The sequence below is a fragment of the Pangasianodon hypophthalmus genome, chromosome 1 (genome assembly GCF_027358585.1).
Source record: "Pangasianodon hypophthalmus isolate fPanHyp1 chromosome 1, fPanHyp1.pri, whole genome shotgun sequence".
In the NCBI taxonomy this organism is placed as follows: domain Eukaryota; kingdom Metazoa; phylum Chordata; class Actinopteri; order Siluriformes; family Pangasiidae; genus Pangasianodon; species Pangasianodon hypophthalmus.
In genome coordinates this window covers 5,015,811-5,043,366 of record NC_069710.1, presented here as the reverse complement: position 1 = coordinate 5,043,366, position 27,556 = coordinate 5,015,811, and the positions used below count along the sequence as shown (strand labels likewise).

Below are 27,556 nucleotides of genomic sequence, written 5' to 3'. Positions count from 1 at the left end.
GAAAACAAACCTTGCCCTACAGTAACACTGACTACATTTGTGCTTAAAAGCTGTCCAAACATTGGAACATAACACCAAGCCTTTTAAATGGTTTGTAAAGAAAGTGTTTCCAAGTATAGATGAGCTTGCAAGCACAAGTTCAGTACATTCCTGTGCTTAGAATGAAAGCAATAATAGCATTTCAGAAGTGAGTGGTGAGGATGTGAGTTGAAATTGTGCTTCTTATTATGCATAGTGTCACAGATGCAATGACTACAGAATTTTAAGACAATTTGAGTGTCAAGTTCACACGCATAATCTGTGTGATGTCAGTAATCATTGCAATGTAAGTCAGCTTAGATTTCCTCAGACAAAACCTGCCTGGGCATTTTACTGCATTTAAACATAGTCAATGGGAGCTCTTTGTATACATGGATCTTCCAGACTATGCAGGAACTGATGGATAAAAACCCATTATTTCTATCCCATATGTCCCATGATTTGTTCATCATGATTTGTGTCAGAAAAGTCAGGAACCACTGGGAATATATTGAGCAAATATGTCAATCCGAATATGTTGAGCAAAATCCACAAAACATGATGTAGCAGCTGAGAAAATGCATAGAGCTTAAGGGTGAATGTGTAGAGGATATTTCGTAAATAATAAATACAAAATTAAGTATATGTAGATTTACTCCGATTGGTTCCTGACTTTTCAGACTTTTCACCCTGTATATGAATATTAGTTCTTGAAATTAACAATGAATATTTAAAAAATAAGAATTAAAAATCATTGGAAAAAAAAGCCATATTTTAGGTTGAACATAACCAATTAATGTCATCATTTTTAAGAATATGTATTAGAATTACTAATATTTTTTTCCCCTTAGTGCGAACAACAAGACAACCCAGGTTAAGTAAGTAAGGGAAAAAAACATGCACACACACACACACAATAGGGTGTGCTCTTGTAGGAAAATAATCAACAGCAGAATGCTGAGATGCAGCTCAACGCAAAGCGCTGTTACTTTTACTAACCCCAAGATCATTATTTTCTGATAACGCCATGCCGTGAAGAGCTTTATTCCTCTTCTACAAACATCGCTTACATTTTATTGTTACATGTCCTTTTTTTTAATTAAAGGATGTCTAATTTTTATCCATTTATAGTTTACATTTCATATTTGGAACTTCCGTGAAACAAGTTACTTCCTGTTATCAATTATGTTATAGCAGCTATAAATAGTTGTTCCCTCTCCATCCTCTTTTTCAAACACAATGCAGCTTGTCATGTTGCTGAGAAACTGCAAAGCCCGTAGGCCTTAAGAATTTCCTGTGACTGAAAACATATTTGCAGCTTTACCTCTGACTGTTACACAGCACCAACCATGGAGACTCCTTCCTAAAGGCAAAATTATTAAATTCATCTCCTCACAAAAAACTTCACCATATCAACAAAAACAGACTCTTTTGTATCCTTTATTAATAGTAACATTTCTATAGAAATGTCAGCATATTAGACCAAGCTGAACTACTGTCCGAACCGTGCTGTTATAGATAAGTAATCAACACCTTCTGACTGATCAGAATCGAGAATGCAACAGTGCTGTGGTATAATTACAATTAACTTGTCTTTACTATTAACATACTATTCAAAACTAGACCTAATCCATGTCCGTAAAGTTGGCTCTTAAAACAGCCATTACTAAAGAACTGCAGAATGGATTGTTTATAAGATGTGATGAGGCACAGCCGACAGGTTCTTTTAAATTCAAACTCAAAAAGTCTTTGAAAAGAAATCCAAAGCCTAAGATTAGGAGAGCATCTTTGATGATGGAGTGAGCCAGTAATTGTCTATGCTGCTTCTTCGTGCACAGAAATGTGTGTGAAATGCTTGAGCTGGATCGTAAACCTCATGCAGGACAGCTTCTTAAAGTAATTAGTGGTTTGTGCCTCTTCAACCATGTATGCAATGTCAGCCATTGATCTCTTTTGTTCTTTATGCTTTATTGCTTCATTTATTGCTGTAGTCTTTTGCTATTGTTTTTTTTTTTCTCTCTCTCTCCTGAAAAGCCTTTTTTGCAGGAGCAGCCATTAGCTTACATTTATAATAGTAAAGAGCCACATCATGGCATCGGCTCAGCGCATTAGACCCTGTTTGTCAAAATGAAAGCTATACTGTACTTTGTTAAAACTTCTTTAACATGATGGTGTGGAGTCAGTGACAGATATATGACGTCATTCTGGAGTAGAGTCGAATGACCAAACTAGTTGCCTCTTCACATGGCGGCTCAGGCAGTGGTATTAGCATGGCTGAAGGGAGGGAGCTAGGGAAACTAGCTGCCACTGGGCATAGTATCTGGGAATGCTAATGTAGTTGTGGTTTTATGTCAGGCAATTGGACCAACATCATCTCTTTCATTTGGGGATTGTTATTTGGAACTCTCTGTCTTGTTTGTGGTGTTTTGTCATTTCTTGATTTGGAATGAAGGCTGCAATGATTCATAATAGAGAACGTTTCTATGTAGAATACAAAAACTGGTTTGTTTTACATTTAGGGGAGAAAAAACTGTTAAAAGGTAGAGTAATAGCTTTGCAACTACTGTACCAAATGCTCTCCTTCCTTTAGTTATTGGTAGATCTTAAAAGCATACTTAAAGCATCTGAATAGTTGACCTGGTCCTGCAGCTTGCTTTTCTTCCTTTTTTTTTCCATTTCTGCTAAAAGGACTGAGTTAGTAACAGCACTATGGTGAAGAGCACACATAGGCCAGTTAGTGGGCAAAGGAATAAAGAAGAGAAGCACAGAGGTTGACTAAAATGGTACCATTCAATCATAACAAATATGACTGTATGTGTCCTTGTACAGATTCATTATCCTACAAATGTTATATTTTATTACAGCTAACAAAGATAAATCATTTCTTTATTATTTGTGGAATTCTTTCAGAGGAAAAATATTTTAATCTGTCCCTTTTGTGTGTGTGTGTGTGTACGCTTATTAGAAGGACTTCTTTTGTTGGTAAACTGCTGAACAGTACAGCAGTGCTGTGTCTGCAAATGCCTTGAATCTTCATAAATATTCCTCCAGCACCAGTGAAGCGAAGCCCCATCTGGCCGCTCTCCGTTTAGTGCCCTACCCAGCACCACATCAAAGCCCCATGCAGCCCCTCCTGAAGAATAAGAGGAAATCTGGAACAAAGTCCACTTCCCTTCACAGCCCAGACGCTCACAGGGTGAGTGCTACTTTGTTTTCCAGCTCCACAGAATGACTAGAGGACTGTGGGCTTTGCTTATGAAACCCCTCCTTACCTTTTAATGTGGTTTCTGCACTTTGAATTTGCTTCGAGTCAAAAGCATTGCAACGCTGAAAAACAAAAATACGCTGGTGATTTCCAGCAGGTCGATTACAAAATAATTTTTTTTTTTAAAAATAGTAAAAAAATAAATAAATAAAAAAAAAATTGAATTGAATTGGCTTGCATGATTGATCTTATAGATCCATGAGTTCACATAAATCTAATTCTCTGACACCTGCAACCACTCATACATTTGTGTTTGATGTTATAGATGAATCCTGGCAGCAGAGTAACTCTCATTAATATACAGCGCTTGTTTTCACTCTCTGTGGGATATCAAACAGCAGTATTGGATGCCCACAGTATATTAGAAATGTTTGGAGGGTCTGGAAGATTTTCAGCTGCTAAGAAAATGCATAATTAATTAATTGGAACTTGAAGCTTAATTCACTCTATATGTGGTATATGCAGAAAAAAGGACAGTTGTGATAGATAGATAGATAGATAGATAGATAGATAGAGCGAGCTATAGGAGATTTACTTTGGCATACATATATGAAATGAAAAGCAGGATGACCTTTCATGGAATGTCAGATCTGCATCTCATATCGCTGTATCAGATCTCTGCTGGTCTAATTCTCCTGCAGCTTAGTAAAGCCCTTCATCCTTACTGTTTTATTTCAGGAGCTTGCAAAGTCACTCTGATCCTAATCAGTAGTCTTAGCTGCTCTGCTGGCTTTTTTAACAAGGATTTTTTTTTGCTTCTGTTTGCCCTGGGGATTAGCAACTGGGGTTCCGCAGCTTCAACAGGCTTACACATGAGATCCCAATCTGATATATTTTTGTATTTCAGTGTCCTCTGTTATGTGTCATTGTGTAAATTGGCAGTTTGTCCTTGGAGGAGTGTGTGTTTAATGCAGGATTTCCACCATTTTACTTTGATTAAAGCATCTTCTTGCCTTCTGGTATTGTTTTTCAGGATTTCCTTATAGTGGCTTGCTAAGGAGGCAACCAATAATCATAAGTCCAGGACTGTTAATGGACTAGCTATTTTTATACCCTGCTTTCGAGGCAAGCCCGTATCTAATTGCCATTGTTTGGCTCTGTTGTTTGAAGTTGGGAAGTGCAGGAAGGAAAATTGCATCTTCCCGCCACCACCATGCGCACAAATGCACATATGTGATCAAGAATGATAATGATATAATCAATTTCAACCATCAAGCAGTTAATTTTCCGATTCTGTTCCAAGTTGGGAATTACAGTGTCATGTAGAGCAACTCATAATATTCAGTGGAACATCCTACTGTTGTGGAAATTTGTTCTGGCTCCATCCTCTTCCGTGCGTGAATGTCTGTTTGAAGCCAACAGCTGGAGTGACGTCTCTCCCACATCAGCATCTGTTCACGTCTTCCACTCCTCCACTGTCGCTGTCAGTGTAACATGTGCTTGGCACACTTGCAGATGTTTCAACCACTGAGATTTGACAGACGTGTTCATCAACTTCTCTGTGATTCACTTTGGCAGTTTGGCAGGAGAGGGAAACATCAAAAAAAAAAAAAAAAAGTGAAAGAATTTGCTCTGCATGGTAATCAGCTGAATGTGACAGGGTTTGTAAAATCAGAAACAGCACCCAGATTTAGGCTTCTACTTTTAAAAGAGAGTTTTGAACTGAGATCTGATTAGTGGTGAGAAAGGCTTCTGTGTAGTTAAAAAAAAAAAATGAAACAAAAAATTAAAGCATGCATGCTTTTAATGAAGTTTCACAATTTCGGTTTAGCCCTTGATTTTTTTTTTTTCAGTGCATTTTCCATAATATTGTGATTGTGTGTGCTCTTTCTACTTGTTGGAGCATAAGCTAATTATCCATTCTGCCCTAATAGCAGATGCGGTCTGTAGTTCTAGCTCATACATTTATTCATAATTTCTCAAAAGATCCTCAGGTTCTCTGCATTTTCAGAAAATGTGTTTTCAGGAAGTTATCGTATTTTCTTATTCTTCCCTAATCAAGGTCTGTAGAATTGATTTCAGCTCGCCTTTCATTCCTTTCATCCTTTTGGTATGCTGTGACATGGGGAGGGTCAGCTAAGTCATCTCAGTAGGACTATATGACCTTTAACCTTGACTAACCATCTCAACTCGTGACAAAGGACCACAGGATTTCACCCTTAATCAGCCAGTACATTCCCTCTGTGTGCAAGAGGGACCCCACTGAGGGCAAAAGAGGATTGCTGGTCTTTTCATCTCGCTTCTTCTCACTCTCTGCCACTTGCACTTTCCCGTAAATGTTTCAAGCAGCTGTGAAGCTGGAATGAGTTTTTCCTCCACTCTGTTAGGATCTGCAATCATGTTGCAAATTGCGCTAATAAAAATAATGTTATGTCAATATTAGTGCTTGAAAATTGCAGAGCCATTTAGTGATTTTTGACAAGAACTGTAGAGGTAGGAGGAAAAAAAACTCCAGGTTGACTTTAATTTCCCAAAATTAGCCTCTGTAAGGTTCCAAAACCTTTATAGTGTTTGTTTATAGGTGTTTATTTACGTTCTCAAATGATTATTCTCGAACATTTACGCTACTGTAGAATCAAGGAAACACTTGCATATTTTTCCATACCCATCACAAATGCTCTCTGCAAGCATATTTCCGTCATGTTAAATATGCTTTGGTTTCCAGATGGGTTGGCGGGCGAGAGCAAGGCTTTGCAAGCAGGCTGGCAGACACCCAGGCCAGCGCAGAGGAAAGGCCGTCTGTGCACTGCAAACACACACCCAGGTGAGAGCTGCCATCACTGAAGGAGCATTTATGAGAAGCCAGAATCACAAAGGTTCTTCTTGGGAGAGGTGTTAGAGAGCTGTCAGAGATATGAGGATGATGGACTACCTGACACACAAGATTGTGGTCACATGCTGGCACAAAGTACAGGTAGTTAGTGCCATAAAAAGTCATTTGTCATGTCTGTTAGATTGAAATGCAGTTTTATTTGCAATGCTGCTTTGTGAGGAAAAAAATAATAGGGCCAAATCCAAAGCAGTGGTAAATGTGTACTTAAACCTAAACTTCGATGGGTGTACATCCTCTTGTCATGTTTTATTCAGTAGCAGTCCAGTTCAGTATGTTTGCAACTTATATTTGTCCCGTGTGATGAAGAGAAGTGGTGGATGTGTTTGGCACCAGGCTAACACAGGCTACAGTGTGAGTCAGACATGGACATAAATTTCAGTTTATTTTGAAAAGTGTAGAAGGTGTTTAAGGTGTGAGGATTTTTTTTTTTTTTTTCACCAGGCGATGATGATTTTCTCCTCACACCTGAGTTGCTTTTTACATTTTTTCCCCCTTCATCTCAACAAATAACATACTTTCAATGTTTGAGTGACTAGGAAAAGAACATTGAATTAAATATGAACCTGGCAGATCATAACTGAGCACTTTCATACAGGTAATATGATATTAATGAAAGAGCAAGAAGCACTTGCTATTATTCATATTTTTATATATATAATTATTCAGGTAACATTATCTATTTATACTGTTGACTACAAGGAGAAGATGGATTTCTAATATCTTATCTGTGCTGTATATTTGATAATAACCAGACAGATCACATACACACAATAAATATCCTGGGGGCTAATTGCATTTCGACCAGACTATTGCCCTCTTTCACACAGCTATGTCCTGTTATAATTAAACCGGTGATGACAATAGCAACTCCTTATCTAGTAACAGCTCCCTTCCCTAAAATCCTGAACTCTAAATCCTGGCAGATTTTATTTGTATTTTATTTTTGCATGATGATTAGTGTAATATCATACTGTCATGTGAAATTGCAGTGACATTTCCTTTACAGATCTGCTGAAGTTGGAATGGTGAAAAAAAAAAAGAATAGGCCAAATATGTAGAAGTAAACAGGTACTTGTAGTTAATCCTGAGTGATTACATATCCTCTTCCATATGCTCCACTAATTGTGTGCTGGATGTGCACTTAGGAGCAGGAGGAGGCTGGGCACAGTGTTGCCAGTTTGGAAAATTTTCCACTTATGTTCAGTGTGCATTTTTAATCATTCATCTTTGGGTATTAATTAGCTTCATATTTTTTTTCCTCCTAAAAAATGGTTTACTTCTGTAATTGTTAAAAGGTGAAAAAACGACTTATTCTTAGTTATAATTCTGACAAGTGGGAAAATAGAGCATCAGTATTTTGCATCAGTCATTTAAAATGTTTAAAAATGTTTAAATCCATACTGTAACATATTAATGTATTTTATTTAATGTATTTTAAATAAGATGTATTAATGTATTTTATTTAATGTATTGTTAAATATGATTATATAAATATAAATACTATTTTAACAAATAGATTAGCAAAGATAATAAAAATGCAATTTATTGATATTGTATTCATTTTGTGTAAATTTGTGTGGTTTGTTGCATCTAAAATAATATTTGCAAAAATATTCTTTATAAAAATTTGTGCAGTATGGATAGTTACAATTATAAACCCCCAATTATGTATCTACAATGTACCATTTGTTACTCCACTGGTCATAATTACAGCTGTTCACATATTTCTGAAATAAATGTGACAGTAAAGTCTTATTATAATCATATTAATATTTCAAATAGACCCATTAAAGATTATATTTAGATACCGGCTTACTTTCGTTTATAGAGCTCTAAAGCAGAAATATTTTTCAGTTGCAGGTTTGAAGTAAATGGCCCTGGTCATGAGACTAATAAAAGTAAATATTTTCATATGAAATCAAGGCAGTCGATTGCCTATAACTAAAAATAAAGAACTCTGTTAGGGTGTTTTCACACTTGGACCTTTTTAGCATTACAAATAGTCTCGGGTCAGTGATGTTATATTGTGAAGTATGTGAACACAACAAATGAATTCAGATCTGTCTAAAATGGCCCACAAGCAAACCAGACTCAGACCACCTTGAGAGATGGGCTCAGTACGGTTTGTTTGTGGTTCATTTTGTGGTCTGCTTGTCTTGCGGTCCATATGTACCTGTCACTTCACAGATAAAAGTATTCTAAGTGATAAAGTACTCTAATGACTGCCAGTGGGGTTGTTTGGGTCCATGTCAGGGTAAGTCATGTTGTGTAGTAGTGCGACTGTTAATAGAGGAAATGTGGCACTAGCAATTATGCTATATTGAGGTTCAGTAGTTAGACGACAGCAGCAGCAATAATAATAATGTTAATAATAATAATAATAATAATAATAATAATAATAATAGGAGGTTACGGTGGTTTAGTGGTTTGCATGTTTGCCTCGCACCTCCAGGGTTGGGAGTTCGATCCCCACCTCCATCCTGTGTGCATGGAGTTTGCATGCTCTCCCTGTGCTTTGAGGGTTTCCTCCGGGTACTCCGGTTTCCTCCCCCAGTCCAAAGACATGCGTTGTAAGCTGACTGGCATCTCTAAATTGTCCGTAGTGTGTGAAATGGTGTGTGAGTGTGTGTGCGTGATTATGTCCTGTGATGTGTTGGCACCCTGTCCAGGGTGTTGTGTCCAGAGTCCCCTGGGATACGCTCCAGGTTCCCTGCCATCCTGTGAAGGATAAGTGGTACAGAAAATGGATGGATGGATGGATGGATGGATGGATGGATGATAATAATAATAATAATAATAATAATAATAATAATAATCAACAGTCCACTGTATATTACTATTGTAGTAGTGTATGCATGTATTTTACTGCTTGCATGAGAGTCACAAATAGGGCTATGGCATGAAGCATGAGCTGGTTTTGAACCAGATTCCCTCTCCTCATTGCTTTTCTTTCTCCACATGCTTCTGGTATTTGACTAGTTTTGATTCTGAACCCTTTCTGAATGATGATATCTATAATTCAGTGTTCACAGCTAGGCTCTGAGAGAAGATGAGGTGTAGACAGCACCTGGTCTGAGAGCTGATCAGAAAGACAACTGAGCTCCCTTTTCTACTTGTATTGTCAACACCAAAGAGCACTCATGTCATCGGCACCTCTTTTCTGGTCGACTCTGACAGGAAAGTATGGTTCATTTGGTTCGTTTAGAAGGAATTATATCCGAACACACCCTGTACAAAACTCAACAAAATGTCGGTCACCGGTGCGTATAGTTTACTGTTTATTAGATAGGATTACGCGTGCTAAGCTAACAGGTGATAATCAGCTTAATAACAAGTTACTTATACTGGGAAAAGATCTTGTCATTCATCCGAAACTTTGGGAGCTTTTTTGTTTGTTTGTTTTTTAATTTTTATGGTATTTTATTTCTCTTTGGAAGACAAGTTAGAAGGATTTTTTTTTTTTTTGGCTACATGACCATCTTCCTCCTCCTCCTGAGTGTTGGTGAGTGTGTTAATCTGGCAACCCTGATGCTGCGGCGCGCGCCTGCGATACTACTAGATCCGCGCGCGCGTTAGGTTTAAATAGTCGCCGTTCTCCAGGCTGTGGAAACCCAGATTCATCCTCAGCTGCTGCTACTTCTGCGGAGTATAGCCACTCAAACCTGGAGTTTTTCTTTCTCTACGAGGACTAAACTTCATTTTTTTGGAATGTGTGTACGAAGCACAGTACGGTCATTGTCCCGTGTGTAGTCAGGGTGTTGAATTGAACCCGTTTTCTTGGTCATTATGCCTGAATTGAGAGATTTAAGCGAGGAAAAATCTGTCGAGCGAAGTGCGCCAGCTTAATAACAAGTTCCTTGTACTTGTCATTTATCCCAAACTTGGGGAGCTTGTTTGTCTTTTTTTTCTCTTTGGAAGACAAGTTAGAAGAATGTTTTCTTGCTACACGACGAGCACACCCATCCTCCTCCTCCTCCTCCTCCTCCTGAATGCTGGTGAGTGTGTTAATAGACTCGGAGTAGTGAACGCAGCTCTCTTAAACTTATCCATCTATAATTAGGCATCAGTAATTCAGGTTCATTTGCATTAGATTTAACACGATAAGCGATTATAGCAGCTGTGGAAAATCCATCGTGGTGTCACGGAGCTGTGTGTAATTTGTACCTTAATTATAGAGCAGAAAATTAGGTCTGGTTAATTCGATTTCAAAAGTTTTATTAATACACGCGCGTGGAGGTTTAAGCCATGTAATTAAGGGCAAACTGCCAAGCAGACTAGTGCTATAGCTGTACTTGCATCTAGATTGTGCCTTATTGGTGCTGATAGCTACCTTTGAATCTGAAATGACACCCTACACACACCCTACATACAAGACTCTGAGATGTGTCACCCTCCAGCCTCCATTTTCTGGGCTGCATAGTTTGGATTTTGCAGTAAAGTAGATTTCAGGAGTGTGCTTGATATTTTACATGATGCTTTCAGAAATTATTATAGTATAATTACAAAATTCTCTATATATTGTACAGGGTCTGGTTTCAGGATCAAAAGATCAAATTTACTTTCCATGATGTAGTGTGTATATGCATATTATCTGATTCCTTTTAGGCAGAAATATAGTGTTGCATTATTGCAGTGGGAAATGTGTAGCTGAAATGATTTTCTGATCTCCTGCATCACAACCCCGTCTCATGGCTGCAGGTTGGTGTGAGAAGTTGCCTCATAAATTGGTGAAGTCCACACCAGGACAGCTGGACAAGAGCTATGGGAAGATCTACAAACACAATCAGTGTCACTACATGCTCAAACACCTACAAGATGGAGAGCAGATCAGTGTGCAAATGCCTCCTGATATTGCTGGACACTGGGTGTCTGAAAGGTACGGTCTCTGCTTCTGTCAAATCGCACTTTCTTATAGAAATCTTGTATTACGTTATTCTTATTTTTAACTGCACAGGACACTCACTGTGATGTTTGGGATTGCTTGATCTTGAGGTCTGAGTAACAGTTTTCCTTCACTTTTCTCTTTTAAAGCTGCGAGGTGAGACCCGGATCTGAATTCCTCACTCGATCCTACCATTTCTTCTCAAACCACACCTTCCAGGCCCTTCAGTTCTATTACAGGGACAACCACTGCACAAAGCCAGGCTACACTCTCCTCATCGAAGGCAGTCTGCACCCTCGTCAGGCATCATGGCTTGTCCGTGGAGGCACGGAGTCGGACTACCAGCTGAGTCGAGTGCTGCTGGTGAGCCACAGCCTGCCCGTGGCCAAAGATCTTCAGGTGAAACTGGAGACAAGCTGTGGTCTTACAGAACACCTGGAGCCAGAGTTCAGCTATGAGTTGTGGGTAGAGGGCTCGGATCGTGACTGCACCCACGGCTTAGACTTCAGCATGCAGGAGCTGCAGCTGCTACGCATGGAGAGGCGCTTTCGACCCAGCGAGCCTGAGAGACAAGCGGAGGAGTTGTTTGTGGGGGACGTGCACACAGAGCGCACTCAGAGGCGAAACCACAGGCCCACGGGCTACCAGCCCCCCCTCCAGAACGTCAAGGTCAGTGCTTCACCTCGGCTTTAGCGCTTGTATAAGAGATCTAAAGTAAGTGCCCTGCTTTTTACTGAAACTGGATCTCAGTCATTTCCGTGACACATACTTCCATCATCCATTGTGCAAATTGAACTGTGGAATAGGTTCGAATATACACTCACTATCCACATTATTAGAAACACCTGTACACCTGCATATACAAGCATTTATCTAATCAGCCAATCATGTGACAGCATTGCAGTGCAAAAAAAATCATGCAGATACAGGTCAAGAGCTTCAGTTAATGTTCACATTAAACAACAGAATGAAGAAAAAGTGAGATCTCTGTGACTTTGTTCGTGGCATGGATGTTGGTACCAGATGGGCTGGTTTGAGTTTTTCATAAACTGCTGATCTCTTGGGATTTTCACACACAACAGCCTCTAGAGTTTACACAGAATGCTGGAAAAACAAAAAACATTGACTGAGTGACAGTTCTGTGGGTGGAAATGCCTTGTTGATAAGAGAGCTCAGAAGAGAATGGCCAGATTGGTTTGAGCTGCCAGGAAGGATATAGTAACTCAAATAAAGACTGTTTACAGCCGTGGTGAGCAGAAAAGCATCGCAGCATGCACAAAACATCGATCCTTGAGATGGATGGGCTACAACAGCAGAAGAGCACATTGAGTTCCACTCCTGTCAACCAAGAACATGAATCTGAGGTTATCATGGGCACAGACTCACTGAACCTGGACAGTTGAAGATTAGAAAAAAATCACCTGGTCTTTTTCCAGTCTTCAGCTGTCGAGTTTGGGTGAGCCTGTGCCCATGATAGACTTAGAGACTTGCTCTTGGCTGACAGGAGTGGAACCTGATGTGGTCTTCTGCTGTTGTAGCCCATCCACCTCAAGGATTGATGTGTTGTGCATTCTGAGAAGCTTTTCTGATCACCACAGCTGTAATGAGTGCTTATTTGAGTTACTATAGACTTCCTGTCAGCTCAGACCAGTCTGGCCATTTTCCTCTGATCCCTCTCATCAACTAGGCGTTTCCACCCACAGAACTATTGCTCACTCACTGTTTTTTGTTTTTTGCACCATTCTGTGTAAACTCTAGAGACTGTTGTGTGTGAAATTCCCAGAGCAGCAGTTTATAAAATACCCAGACCACCCCTGGTACCAACATCCATGCCACGAAGAAAGTCACAGAGATCACACTTTTTCTTCATTCTGATGTTTGACGCGAACATTAACTGAATCACTTGACCTGTATCTGCATGATTTTTTTTTTTTTACATTGCACTGCTGCCGCATGATTCGCTGATTAGATAAATGCATAAATGTACAGGTGTTCCTAATAAAGTGGACAGTGATGTACATTTGAGTGTGAAAGTTTGCATTCCATTGGTTTCTGGGTGACATAAGAAAAACATACGCCCATCTTATCTAAAAATCAGCAGAAGATTTGTTTTAGGGATAGAAGGTTGCCTTTTTTGTGAATCGTTTGCGCTGGTTGTTCAGTTTCAGCTTAATCACTTGAACTTGAAACATTACCTTATAATTGTGTCCCTAAAAAATGAGCTTAAATTGGTCATCTGGAGATTGAAGTTAATTAAAAGCTCCTCAGACTTTAGCATGGCTAGATCTTCACTGCTTCAGCACTTAAACTCAATTCTCCCAATATCACATAACCAGCAAAGCTATAGATGATTAACATCACATAGCAGCAGGTTGTTACAGGCCCGGAGAAGCAGCGAGTCTGCGTCCTTTAATAACAATAAACACGTCGTGGAGTTGCACGGCAAAATAGGCACTGATTAATACTGTCATTTTCACAACACATGCTTTTTATGTTCCACTAACTATCACTACTAAGTAATAAATGGCTAAATGAAAATGAGTAACAGCACAATAAACCATATATTACAAAGGTCCCTTTGCCTATGAATATTAATAGGCTTCTTGGAGGAAGAAAGATGTTGGCAGTCGTGGCATTACCCTGTAGACCTCTGTCACATTGTGTGTGCAGTCGAAAGCAAAAGTACACACAAAACTTAAAAATAGATGAAATGTTTCACTGAAGCATGTTTAATTTATGAAGTGCAGTGTATTTTAAAGTACAAGTCTACTATACACTTGATGTCAAATGTGACTTATATTGTGATTCATTCCTGCCAGTAAGGTTGCCCTCATCTTCCTGTGTGTGCTTTAGGTAGTTGTCATGCCCTTCCTTGTACATGCTGAGTGCATTATGTATTCATTGGCTTTCACTTTCTCCAGTCATGCAGTTTTGTTCTAGTATTACCATGATCTGACGTCAACCACTCCACTATTTCAAACAAGACTGATACAGAACAAATATCAGCATTTCCCCTGCCGTTTTACTGTGATTTCAGTTGGTGCCAGAGCGTACCCAAGGCTGCTGATCCACTTCTATCCCCTGTCTGCTTCAAAGGGAATGAGGAAATAGAGCTGCAAAGGGCATCATTCTGAATTCCAGCTCTGACTTGGTGCGTGCCTAAGGCACTATGGCAAGGCTAAGGGAAAACTGCAGCCAGACTTAAGAGGTGGAACGGGAGCTTTCGGCTGGATTAATGCCTTTCATGTGGGCGCTCTCACCCATATACTCGCACACGCTGCTCTTCATTCTGATGGCTACAAAAAGGAGTTAGGAAAGATGCAGTGTAGATGTAGTTAATGAATTCTAGTTTGAGGCTGAATAATTTATTAGGTGCGTGTTGAGTCATGGCAGTCGAGCAGTAGCAACTGATCAGAAGGCAACCCTTTTGCTTCCAATAAATATTCTAGGTGTATATTAGCCTTACCAAGTGAAAGGCATGCTTAGCACAAGATGGTTGATTGTAATTCCACTACAATCATGCTTACTGTAGTAACTACATTACTGTATAATTGAGCCAAGAACAAGAATTCATCCTTTCCTGTGAAACTGGTGAACTAAAATGCAGTTAATGTTGATTATTTATTTAAAATTCTCTTCAGACCGTAAGAAAGACATGCATATGGCTTACACTAGCGTCTAAATGAAACTGATATAATAAGACTCACGCGCCCAGACCACATTCTTCAAAATACTTGCCTTTGGACCAATCTCAGAAAGAGTGATGAAAGACCTTTTCTTTAAATCACCAAATTTAATGTTGCTTTGGTTTTTCCTTATGATCATTTTATTGCCGTTTTTACTTATGAGGAGCTTTGTTTTGTAATCCCATGACATAGAAACACTAAGCCCTGCTTTTTCATGCTGACTACAAGAGCACGAGTGTCTTATTGGCTGAGAAAGATGGCAGGGTTTCTCTCTGCCCTGTCAGTATGTGATGTGCCAGTGTGCCAGTCTGGGATTCTACAAGCCAAATAGACTCAGGGAGTGAGACCACAAAACCTGTGTATCATCATTTTCCTAGACGTGTTTTATAGTTTCCCCTTTTTTAATCATAATTTACGTATTATCTAAATTCCTTCTCTTTTTCAGACTTATGATAATAGCTGTGTCGCATGTCAGATCATCTCTGTAGCAGATTTTCATCATCCACCAGTTCTGCCATCTCGGGTTGATCACCCCCTGCATCTCTACGGTAACTGGGTTAGTAAGCGCTGTGAGGTCCGCCCAGGGGTGCTCTTCCTCACCCGTCATTTCGTCTTCCACAAGGAGAGCAACATTTGGGAGGGCCACTATTACCATTACTCTGACCCAGTCTGCAGGCATCCCACATTCAGCATCTCTGCTAAAGGACACTACAGCCCAGGCATTCCCTCCACTACTGTCATGGGAGGCACTGAATACACTTTCACAGGTACACTAAGCCTGTTTAGAGCTCCCCAAGCAATAATTATTAAGCAGGTGGTGGTGGTGCTAATGAGCAAATGTGACTCATGCAAAGAAACAAATTGTGGCTTTTTACAGCTCAATTGTTCAATTGTTCAACTTTTATGTGTAAAGCTACCTAATAATTGTCTTGAACATGAACATAAATGTATAACATACGAACAAATTTTTTGCTTGCATGCACATCACCCTAGATTGCTGAATATCTGAAGACATATAGTATTATAAGATTAATTAATTAATTGGTATTAATTTTCTCTTCTTGTTGCAGTGACCCAGATGAAGGTCACTCCCATGGACGTGGCTACTACCTCTCTCCTGAATGTCTTCAGTGGGGATGAATGTGGAAAACAGGGCTCCTGGAAGCTGGGGGTACAACAGGACGTGACTCCAACATCAGGCTGTGCCGCCCTGGGCATCCGTCTGCCTCACACTGAATACGAGCTCTTCTACATGGGACGAGATTCAGCTGGACACCGCCTCCTCTTCAATGGACAGAGACCTACCAACGGCTCAAGCCCTGACCAGCCTCACAGACGCGCCACATCCTACCAGCCGCCGCTGATCCACTGCAGCTCCGGGCACAAAGGCATTGGAAAGGAGGGAGACCATCACTTCAGGCTTGGGAATGGATGCAACACACAGCCCCAGTACCTGGTATATGCCTTCATTTTGGTTACACTTGTCTTTTCTGTCATATAGGATCAGAAGAGCAAGTGTTTACATATTGTTGTGTGTGCGCCCTTTCTGCTTATCACAGAAAAAAAACTGAAGTGTGGAGAAACTGTCCTATATGCAGATCCCAACCTCTTTAATTAATGGGACTAATTAATTATGTTAACTAGTTGTTGAGTATGTTGTGGAACTGCTTCAGCAACCTTTGTTTTTTAAAAGTTGTTGAAAGTATGTTTGTGGTGTTTACCACCATCTTTTAAGTGGACTGTACATTTTAAAATCATAAAGTATCAATCACCATCAAATATTTATGAAGCTGGTCAAGATGAAAGCATGCATGTTAATTACACAGTAATAGTAAAAGTTGGTCAGACATTTGTCACCCACTGCATGCATTGTATCAAAGGGATCAAATTTCTGTTTCACTGAAAATGTACAGTAGTATGTACAGTAGTGTGTACAGAGACGTCACGCATACACTGAAACGAGAATGTTAGATGTTTTATTTAATTTTAATTTCTCTTATTTCCCAGTGGCTCAATGTTAAATACCATATACAGTCAGAGTGGTCATGTTAACAGTTGCCTCACAAATGAGTATATAATTTGCATAAATTAAATGCTAAGACTTTTAATGTAAGAGTAAGATGTGTCTGTCAGGTGACTGAGAGAAAATAATGTACATGGAAGGAGGCACAGTCTCTCAGGTGAATTCTTCACATTCAAGAAAATAAAATGATTGTAAATCTGAAGCTCAGAGGCTAACCAGCAACACGCGGCATCATTTTTTTTCCTTTGAGTTTTAAATTTTCATAAAGGATTAGAATGACATGTACAAGACACTTAAAACATTCCAACACTTATTAAACCACATAAAGAAAGCAAGGACAATTAATTTTATTTATTCATCATAGATTTTTTCATTATCATAAAGGTCTCTACACAGTGCAATTTGACTGCAATTGATGTATTAATAAATGTACAGTTACACCTGTCCCACCCTTGGAAGGAAAAAGAAATACCCCTCACCACAAAAAAAAAAAAAAACAAACAAACAAAAAAACAGAAAATGGGGAAAAAAACGGAGAGACTTTGTTCTTCTCTTTTCTGAGTGTGTATGTGTACTATCCATGTGAGATTGCAAAAAGGCAAGGCCTGTTTGAATGATTCTGTACACAGACGCATTTTTCCCCGCCGCCTTAGGCCAGACTAGCACTGATGCGACGCTGAACGACAAGAACACACGCTTCGCCCCTCAGGCCCAGAAAACACTGGAAGGAGCTGGGTAGAACACACGCATTTATCCTACAACACAAACTTCCCCAAGAAGAATCCAATGAAGACAGCCGCAATAACAACAAGCAGTGAGGGGATCGATTTGGAACCGGTTTCCTTCCTCACCATGGCTGCTGTGTTTGAGACCACGTTTTCTGAGCGCTGGGCCTTCCTCATCCGCAGACCCTCATCCTAACAAATAATAAAGGAAATATTAAGTTCTACATCCAAAGGCTGGAGAGTAACAACACATTTATTACAGCTGCTGTTAACCACATGAATAGGTGTTTGTGCATCAAGCGTCTGTGTGTAGTTTCCGCTGTTCATATAATAAATGTTTTGTTCTAAATAGTGCGTAACACTTCTCAGTTCAGTTCTTCATTTCTGTACCTTAAGCTGTCGGTTTTCATCTCCCAGTTTGCTCACTTCTGACTGCAGCCTCTTGCACTCCTCCATCAGCTTTCTCATCTCTGTGTCATCCAGAGCCATGCTGCTGGGCTTGGCTGCCGATGTACTGTCTGCCTTGGAGGAGTTAAGGACGGGGGCAGCTTTGGTCGGGTCTACGTCATTCTGTTTAGGACAGACACAAAGAGCTTTATACAGACAAAAGCTGAGACTAAGGAGCAAGTTTAACCAAAAGAATAACGCAGGTGAATAAAAGAATAATGCGGGTGTGATGAAAAAGCAAGATGTTCCAAGACTGTTAATGAGCGCAGTTTATCTGTCATTTGTTGGATCTGTCTATGCCTAGAGAAAGGCTGAAAAGGGAGGATTTATACTGCTAAACCTGTTACATTGTAATACTCACACTGTTTGAGTATATATTTTTTACTTATTTGCTAATCCTTTCATAACTACTACACAGACAAGTTCTCAATTTTCTTTTATACCAGTGAGTAACCAGTGATTTCTAGAGAACTCAATACCCACAAGTTAGCTTCTGGATGGAAAACAAAAGCCCTTATTCATAAATATCATACTACAGGCTGCTCTGGAATTGTATTTATTTCTGTCCAGGTTGGCAATGTTGCTAATTTCCTCTGGAGAAGACTTGAACAGTATTTGAAAAGACATTCTACTTGTTTTACACAAGTACAGCACTGTTAACCACTGCAAACTGTTGACACTATATTCACTTGAAATGTTGCTTACTTCCAAAAGATATTGAACTTCACCAAGTTGTGAATATTCTCTGTTTGGAACTCCTGCTCAGAAATGTTGATATGGCTCCCTTTCACAAACCTGACTCTGTCTGTCCCACCCTGATCTCTGGCCTGGCCTGACACTGGGAAAGTCAAACACTTCCTGCTGATCAGTGAGGTTTCGGCTGCCTGCAGGCGTGCAGTAGTCTCCAGGAGTGGGGGCTGAGCGGCTGCCCACACAGCTCTGCATCCTGGGCGTTCTGAGCCCAGCTACAGGGCCACACATACCTGACTATAAAGGACAGAGTAGAGCAATATAGCTGCATCATCCAGAACAACTACAAACATGCTCCTGTCTCACGGGTGATTTAACATTTCGCATATTTCACACAGGTCAGATGTGTAATGTTTCTGTGATTTGTGTAAACTGAACTCAGTTGCACAGAGAACATTAAGCAGATATACTACTCTCCTAGTAAGAAACACTAGGCTAAGCATAGGAAAATGTATACACAGAAGAGTCCAGTCAGGTAAGTGTACCTATTAAATGCAGTGAAGGGTTTAAAGTTACAGCAACGGGAAACGAGAAGACAGGGAAGGAGGATGTCAGAGATGTGGTCCAGTGAATGAATATTTTAATACAACACCATAGGAATGGTAAAATGATAATCATAATTTTTGCATGGTAAAATCATGACCATCACGATTCAGTCAATTAGGGAACAAAATATTTGTGTTGCCCTGTATTGTTTTATAATTTAATCTAAACCAAAACCTGTCTTCTTTTCTAAATACGGAAAATTATATGCCTATTTTCCTTCAACTATATAAATCATATAAAGAAATAAATAATCCAGCAGAGTATGCAACCAAACACAGTTAAAACATATGAATGGAGAGCTTGTTATGTAATGCACTGGATTCAATTAAAAATGGTATCAAGGTTAGAGACTTAACTAACCTTATCTAAATTCATTAATATTGCAATCTGAAGATTCAATTTGAAGATATTTCCCAAATCACTGCCTCTTCAGAACCACATCCAAGTTAAATCATACATAACACTGTTAAATTATACTTTTTATACATTGTTTTAGAACACTGATGATCAAGACTCCTAACCAGAGCTATATCTAACATTTAACAGTCTAATACTGTGGACTACTGCAGATTTGAGACTGAGATTATAAATACATTTCTGCCTCATTCCCTTACTGGTCACACTGTATTAGGGTTTAGCATGAAGGCAGCACAGTTAAAAGCTCAGCAACCCTCTCTGCTCATTCAGTATTACAAACGTCACCTCGCTGCTGATTACTCAAGCTGTTAAAGGAGAAGTGAGTACAGCACTACTCACCATTTTATCATTTTCTGAAGGCAGTTCAAAAACACATCTGAGCTTAGAGTCCATAAGGTCCTCTGGCTTTGCATCCTTCCACTGTGAGGGTGGAAAAAATAAAGATACATGCGTTAAACATTATATGTGCTTAGTGCATCATTATTTTCTACATGTATAAATCTCATTTTTATACTGCATTTTAATATGAATGTTAGAAAGTAAAATAACATTTGATAGTCATCCTTTGTAGCTGCACACTACTGAATACATCTCAGATCAAGCCTTAATGACTGTTAATCACTGACTTTGGTACAAATATTTGAAGAAAGAAAGAATGCTAAATGAAAGAAAAGAGAGGGACATGCAGGGAAGTGAAAGAAAGAAAGATTAGCTGCCTTGTTTGAAAAACAAATGACTTTTCTTGAATATGCTATTTCCTACAGGTCAGCAAGACTGCAACAAGACCTGTGGGACGATCGGTGCCGCAGGAAATAAAGAGTGTAAGCTGATACTACCCTCTGCTGGTGAACACTCTGAATGCATCAGTTTAGAAAAGCCTTGCATCAACAGACCACAAAAGAGGAAAAACAAGTGGCAAAATGCTGAATAAATAAAAAAGGAAAACGCTTACCACTGCTTCCAAGTCGGTTATGTTGGGTGGCGCATAAATGGTCTGCACCATGAATTTATGTTTACTTTTTTCATTTGGGTCGTAGTCAAAAGGCTGCAGCATTACTGGAGTAAAAAAATAATAATAATAATAATAAATGCATGAACAGAACAGTCCAATTAATTTGTAACATTATATTTATGATATAATCTCACCAACAATTAATTTGAAATGAAAAACAAAACTTATTTATTAAAGCTGTGTAATCAAATCTGGGCATAAAATAAGGACACGCAAAATTCGAGACCATTTTGGTATCCATCCGTTCATCTTTGTTCTACCTGTACATGTCAGTCTGAGCGTGACATTTTAACCATCAGGATTGCAAGTACATCTGTATTCCTATTATCAGTATAAATCAGAAATATCAGCTATAATAATGTGTTGTGTGCTCCATTTAAGCCTCTTCTGAAAAATCATATTAGTGTATAATATGAAGTATAATGTGAAGTCCAAATCCTGGTGTTGGTTTCCTATTCGCACATATAGCCTTACAATTCGGACCATAACACTCCAACTTAATTCTATAAACCATTTTAAACAATTATTATTGCTTCAGTAGCTACCACTACACCCATATGTTAATAAGTTAAACACGTACATTATGTGTATATGTGGTACCCTGGGATGGGATGTAGCAGACAAACAGCTAGTGAACAGACTCTTGTTCCCACACTTGTTCAGCTACAGCACTCAACTCATTGCTATCAGTGCTGTGTGACAGTTGCATGAATCAGACAAAGAACAATGTACGTCATTCTCAGCCCCCAAAGCTACGCAACTGTAATGAGAAACGGTCAATTAGACCAGATGGGGCAACAGCTTTAGGAAATGCTGAGTGACAGGAGAAACAGCTAACCAGGATGCGTGTCTGATAGAGTTGTTACGGTGTCATGGTTAGTCATGGTGTATGACGTCACCGTTGACTTTTTCATAATACCAATTAAAATACTTTTCCGTCTATTACCATCTACCCATTCTTTTTTTTTCTTCTTCTTACGCAATCAAGTTCATTAGTCCTGTGGTACTCATCCCTTTGTGCCTGGTTGTGACTCCCCAAAAATTCTGCTTCCTCCTCCCTCTGGACTGCCCCTGAATCACACTACTGTACAACAACCTCCATTTCTCTGCACAGGATATGACTGCACTGAAAACGTTTCTACCTCGAAACATGGCATTGCTCACCATAACTAAACAAAACAATTCTCTATTTTTGACCAAGCAGCGATGCACACTTCTGCGCTAGTTAGATATTTTTTTGGCTCAGCGTGCCGCCTTTCCTTGCAGTCACTCTCTCTTTCAGCTTATAATGACAAAGTGACTAATACGAACAACAGACCTCATTTATCAAGCTGGGTACGTTATTCGTAAATCATTCGTAGGAGTGTTTACACAAGACGTTTGGTATTCATGAAAATCCCGTAGTTTCAGAAAACATTCATATCCTACTCGTGTTCCTGAGCGCCTGTAAACTTACACATAAGAAGACTAACTAATGTAAACCTTGACTTGATCAACTTCATGTCGTATAATTTGCATGGATTACTATATAACTACATAATTTAATATATGGAATATACTGTCAAGTTTAATTTGCTTAGTTTTATTTAAAATTTTTATGACTTATAGAAGTGGTTTGGAGTCTCTATCAAAAACGCATCCTCATGTTAGTTCACTAGGTCAGGGACTAAGAATACCTTCGAGAAAATTTTGCCCAGTCAAACTTTTCTAACTCCGTTGGAAATTATTAGTTTGGTTTGGCTCACGCAAAAATTTACACACCAATTGTTTGGAAAAATCATAAGAATGGTTACTGAATTTGATCTTTTTTTTCTGTTATATATACACAATGACATGCAAAGAGACTTTTCTACAGACTTAATTATACCACAGGCTTGTGTGTTCTTAAATGATTGATTAATACCATGATATTTTTACACTATGTAGTCATACTGTGAAAATTTCACACCCCTACTGTCTGTAAGATGTCTGTACATGTCTCACCAGAGATAATGACTGAGGAACCAGGATCGATGGAGCCACTGTTGGGCCGCACGCAGTAGCGACGTGGTGCGGTTGTCTTCACCTTGAAGCATACTTTTCTGTCGGACGGGTTTCGGAGCTTGAGGTTGGTGGTCACAACATCTGTGAACGGGCCTGTGAGTAAAAACAGCTTTCGTAAATTTGATTGACTTGAAAGTACTCAAACAGGAAGAATGTTCTCAACCTCTTAACAACAAAACTTTTTAACAATACGCAATACGTACCACAATATATACGTTTGCTCATAAAGTTTGAGCAATTTAAAACATACTATAAAAAAATGTGTTCAGATGCCATTACACAAATAAATTACATTAAGAAAGAAAAGGAGGATGTAAACAAATAAACAGTGTCCTTAAAGTACTGCACGCAGCCGCCAATATCAATGTTACCACATTGCCAGTCCCTATTTTCTACGTTTCACACAAAAGCATTTAGGCATAAGGAGTACTATCTCAATTTTCTCAGGTTCATTAACATTAGTGTCTTGAGCAGGAAAATGTGTAAAGAGCATCAGAGAGAACATTCGGGACACGACTAAGACTCAATCCTTAAAGGCAACTAGGTTTAGAGAAGTGTTTCCCAGCGCCAGTCCTGAGGATACTCTGTCCTGCGCCGTTTCAAATTTCCTCTTGACACACCTGATCCAGCTCATGAAGGATTTGTTAATTAGCTGATACATTGCATTGTGTTAGGTGCGTTAGGAGTGGGGGAAACTTGAAACCCTACAGAGCAATGGGTTTAAAACCACACCTTATTACAGGAATCCCAAGAAGTGGTTTTCCACTATTGTAAGGTGTATGCACTCCTGAACTACAGTAAAGGAACTTTTTTGTTCACGTAATACCTACAACCAGCAACCTTTCAGGACTACAGCCATGCATGTACTCACACTAGGGGACTAGTGGAGTGTATGTTTTAAGGCTGGTTTATACTTGCTGTTAACTACGTGTACGGAAGTTGGTCACCGCACACACTCTGTGGTCCTTTGGCGCATAGATTGTGCACATCCTCAAAAATTAATGTGTGGTGCAATTCCAGTGTACGTAGTGGAGGCAGTATAGCACCATGTGACGATGTGTCTGCTACTGAATAAACAGACGATCGTCGTGTCTCAAATCACAAACTAATGTACTATTCTACAACAGTTTTCCTATTACAGTTAGTGTTTGGATTTTAAAAACCTCTTCAACCTAACGGAAGGTCTATTCTGAGTACCAGTCTTCTGAATATAGGGTGAGTGTTTTAGATTTGAGATGTAGACCATGACAACAATCACTCTGAAGGTCGCTGTGCACGAAATCGCTAAACATTACAGTTTGACTTGGAAACTAGACGAACAGGGATTTTTTTTTTTGGCTCTGATGTGCCATCTAGTGGATGCCGCTTTTAATCCTCCAGCTGTACAGAAGATACAAAATCGAGTATGTGGATAATGCTGATTGCGTAACGTGCGTGCACGTGCTGTATGCGTGCACGTACATGTGGAGAAAGTGAACCGTATTTGCACCTTAGCATTTGGAAAAAGAGGTTTTTCATTGCCTTTGGAAAACAACTTTTGATCCAAGAAGTATATTCGTATAACCGGTGTATATGAGTATATTTCTTGGGTCCCTGTCCACGAGCTTTCATGAGCTGAATTGTCTACCTGGTCATTATCTTGTATGTTCTCCAAAGGTTGCTGGCTCTCCCTTCTCTCTCTCTACTGGTCATCTTACTGGTCACTGACTTTATTTGACGGTAATCCACCAGCCCTGGACTTCTTCCTTGACCATCAGCATTATACTCCTTACAAACTGATGACCAGGCTTCTACTACTGATGTGTGCTGTTTTTCTTTAATGATGCGGTGGCATTAAAATTGTAGTTAGGTTCAAGCTGACATTTTTTTTATACTTGACCAATTAGTGTCAGCAAGCTTATTCCAAGAATGAGCAATATGAATAGGCTTTTCATATTTCATAAGAATAGGGCCATATGACAATATATCGATATTGTGACATGATAAATCTTGATACACGTTTTAAAGCATCGTCATTAGCATCACGTCTGCTCTTTTATAACTCCTTTGTTATTCTATTATTAAAAACTAGTTTTGTACCAACTGTTTACTTTTTACTTTTTGTGAAATTATTTATTTTTATAAATGCTGGATGAAGATCCCTGAACCTACAGTGATCCTTGTTGCTGTCTTTCTGGCAAAACCTTAGCAAAATTATATACTGTAATACATTGTACATTGTAAAATGAAGTAGTGTGATATGATTTTTTTTTTCCGCCATTAAACCCACCCCTACACTGTACAGTTATCAGGATGGAGTAGATGTTCCAGTCCAGAGGACATTGAGGTTTTAATGTATTACATGCATAGAAAATGTTCTGGAGATTGAAACGGAGATAGTTGGGCTATACAATATTTATCCAATATTTATCCAATATGGCCACGTTGCTATGTGCACCTGCCTTGTAGCTAGATATTGACCATTTATCAGGTAAGATGCAGCTCATGTACTGTATCTGTCAGTACTTCCACAGGACCACCACGGACCAGACATTATCATCTGCTGGACTTGTAAACATAGTGCACTCTTACTTTCCACTTTATTAGACTTATCTACCTTGTTGTGTATATTCAGAGACTGTGGTTCTTTTTTTGTATATGTGTGTGTATTAAAGCGATAGTTCAGCCCAAAATGACAATTCTGCCATCGATTGCTCACCCTCATGTCTCTCCAAACCCAGAAGACGTTCGTTCATCTTCAGAACACAAATGAAGATATTTTTATGGGAGATTTCTGTCCCTCCATTGACAGTCCATTCGGTTTTTTTTGCACACACAAAACATTCATATCGCTTCATAAAATTGGGATTAAACCACTGGAGTCTCATGGATTATTTTTACGATGCTTTTATGAACTTTTTGGTGTGTTTTGGTTACATGGGCTGTCAACGGAGGGATCCCCCAGGTTTCATTAAAAATATCTTCATTTGTGTTCCGAAGATGAATGAAAGTCTTATGATTATCGTAATTAATAACAGAATTTTCATTTTTTTGGGTGAACTATCATTTTAATCATCCTCTAGTCCTGGACTGCTGTTGGTTATTGGACTGTTTTCCAGCTCTTAGGGATCACAGACAGTTCAGCATACATTACCATTCCACTACCATGTCAGAATCAGTGCTGTGAAGCATCCAAAATCTAAATAACATCTGGGCAGAGGTGATCCATATTCATACATGGACTTAACACAGTGATAAACAAGATGGCACACTGCTGTCCAATAACCACAGTATCACTAGCACCATCACTGAGCCTGTTCCTGTACTGAGTTCCCCAAAGCCATGTGAGCATCGTCACTACCAGGACAATGTGAATCAGCACTGCTGTCCATAAAGCAAAGCTACTGAATGAAAAACTTCCCAGCTAACTAGCTACTTCATAGCTGCTAGGTGCGTTTCCTCTTTTTTTTTTGCTATTTAGCTAGCTAGCTAATCACATTTCCTAGCACAGAGAGTAAAAGGGCACGGCACTCAGTACTAGCATTACGTTAGCTAGGAAATGAGCCAATAGGTTTTAATGACATTTAGCTGTGAGTAAAAGCTCAGAGTGAACTTAGCTAGTCTAATTCCTCCACAGTGCAGCAGCTAAATAAACAGAATTAACGCGAATTCCGCTAAACTGCCATTTTGGCAGCACTGCTCAAGCTCAACCAAACTGGTAAAGTAATACCTGTTATTATTTTTATTAGAGGCCTAGAAATCCCCGTCTCTTCATTCAAAATGGCGGCAGTGGATACGAGGTATAAGCGAGCTTTAGCTACATTTATCCCCGCGCTTGACGCCGGGGATCTGTTAGTTAGCTTGTTAGCTAGCTAGCCATCCTTAGCTAACATCACAAACCTGAATTAGGTTAGCTAACTAGCTAGCTGAGTAATCCGCTGACAAGCGGCTGCCTGGCTCTGTGTAGAGAAGAGGAACGTATGCAGTTTTTACCTTTGAATTTCAGATCAGACGGCGGGTCGAGAATTAATACTTGTTCTGGTTTGGACATGTTGTCTAAGCAGTGATGTTTTCCCGCAGCCAAAAAAGCCGGCGTGGCTGTAGGTTAGCTAGGCTATCTGAATATCCACCTAAACAGCACTGAATCTCACTGAGTCACACAGGAGCTGAGAGCGCGCGCGCGGGCACGAGCACAGGCACGGGCACGAACACGGTCACGGGCACGAACACGGTCACGAGCACGACATCGGCGGCGCGCGTTGCGTTACCTTGCGCTGCGCGTGCCAGTGACGCATATTTCCTCTTAAAAGTTTATTTTGCTTTTCTTTTGTAGCAGGTTTAATTAAAAAAATGTAAGTAATTGTGAGGACTTTATTGATGGGTATATTTAATACACAATAGAATAAAATTATCATTTTTTTCTTCTCACACCAGAATATTACACATTTTCTTCAAGAGATTAAACAATACAGTATGAAATATCAAAAATAGCTAATCAAAAATACACTCAACATCTCTGTCATGAAAGAAAGAAAGAAAGAAAGAAGGTTTTTACTTTTCTTAGTTATATTTTCAAATGCGCAAGGGCCCTGTTCCTCTTAGACAATCAGATAAGTTTATTTGACTATCTCCTCATAAACAGAAGATAATAAGAAAGATATTGTTTGAAATGTATTATTGGAAAAAAGTGCTGAAAAAATATTATTATTTTAAAACTGTTAAAGCTGTTAAGAAGCTCGTTTCTGACAGACCTTTATCCCTGTGTTCTTATAATGTGATATTATGTAGTAAAACAGCATACTATTTTGTAATTACTTTGTAAATATGTAACTATCATTTTATTACCCTAAAACAAACTTCACATGTTAAGCTGAAATTTGCCATCACAAGATGCATCTTCAAATTAACAATCACAGTGTGTATGTCTGTA

The 27,556-nt window shown here is 39.2% G+C and overlaps 2 protein-coding genes across 3 annotated transcripts; one reads left to right on the top strand and one right to left on the bottom strand.

Moving 5' to 3' along the window:
* The first annotated feature begins 47 nt into the window (after positions 1-47).
* LOC113526374 (protein APCDD1) lies at positions 48-17,227 on the top strand. Of its 2 annotated transcripts, XM_034309666.2 has the most exons (6): positions 48-3,214; positions 5,949-6,047; positions 10,815-10,992; positions 11,148-11,667; positions 15,130-15,451; positions 15,755-17,227. In XM_034309666.2, exons 3-6 carry the CDS (start codon positions 10,913-10,915, stop codon positions 16,183-16,185), a joined length of 1,353 nt encoding a protein of 450 aa, XP_034165557.1. In that variant the 5' UTR covers positions 48-3,214; positions 5,949-6,047; positions 10,815-10,912; the 3' UTR covers positions 16,186-17,227. The 2 variants fall into 2 exon arrangements, with proteins under 2 accessions (XP_034165557.1, XP_026769144.3); XM_026913343.3 differs by lacking the exons at positions 48-3,214; positions 5,949-6,047 and adding an exon at positions 8,964-10,111.
* Positions 16,645-26,830, bottom strand: vapa (VAMP (vesicle-associated membrane protein)-associated protein A). Its single transcript, XM_026913353.3, has 6 exons — positions 26,620-26,830; positions 22,588-22,740; positions 20,545-20,648; positions 19,932-20,012; positions 17,823-18,002; positions 16,645-17,624 (listed from the first exon to the last, which is right to left on the bottom strand). Exons 1-6 carry the CDS (start codon positions 26,675-26,677, stop codon positions 17,463-17,465), a joined length of 738 nt encoding a protein of 245 aa, XP_026769154.1. The 5' UTR covers positions 26,678-26,830; the 3' UTR covers positions 16,645-17,462.
* Positions 26,831-27,556: the final 726 nt, after the last annotated feature.

What these genes read in the sequence shown, in the direction of transcription:
- vapa (XM_026913353.3), bottom strand. Translation starts at nt 26,677, where the DNA reads ATGTCCAAACCAGAACAAGTATTAATTCTCGACCCGCCGTCTGATCTG. An exon ending in GTCTGATCTGAAATTCAAAG is followed by an intron (nt 22,741 to 26,619) that starts GTAAAAACTGCA and finishes TTTTACTCACAG; the next exon opens with GCCCGTTCACAGATGTTGTG. An exon ending in TTCCTCAGTCATTATCTCTG is followed by an intron (nt 20,649 to 22,587) that starts GTGAGACATGTA and finishes TTTTTACTCCAG; the next exon opens with TAATGCTGCAGCCTTTTGAC.
- LOC113526374 (XM_026913343.3), top strand. Translation starts at nt 10,048, where the DNA reads ATGTTTTCTTGCTACACGACGAGCACACCCATCCTCCTCCTCCTCCTC. An exon ending in CCTCCTCCTCCTGAATGCTG is followed by an intron (nt 10,112 to 10,814) that starts GTGAGTGTGTTA and finishes TCATGGCTGCAG; the next exon opens with GTTGGTGTGAGAAGTTGCCT. An exon ending in CCCCCCTCCAGAACGTCAAG is followed by an intron (nt 11,668 to 15,129) that starts GTCAGTGCTTCA and finishes TCTCTTTTTCAG; the next exon opens with ACTTATGATAATAGCTGTGT.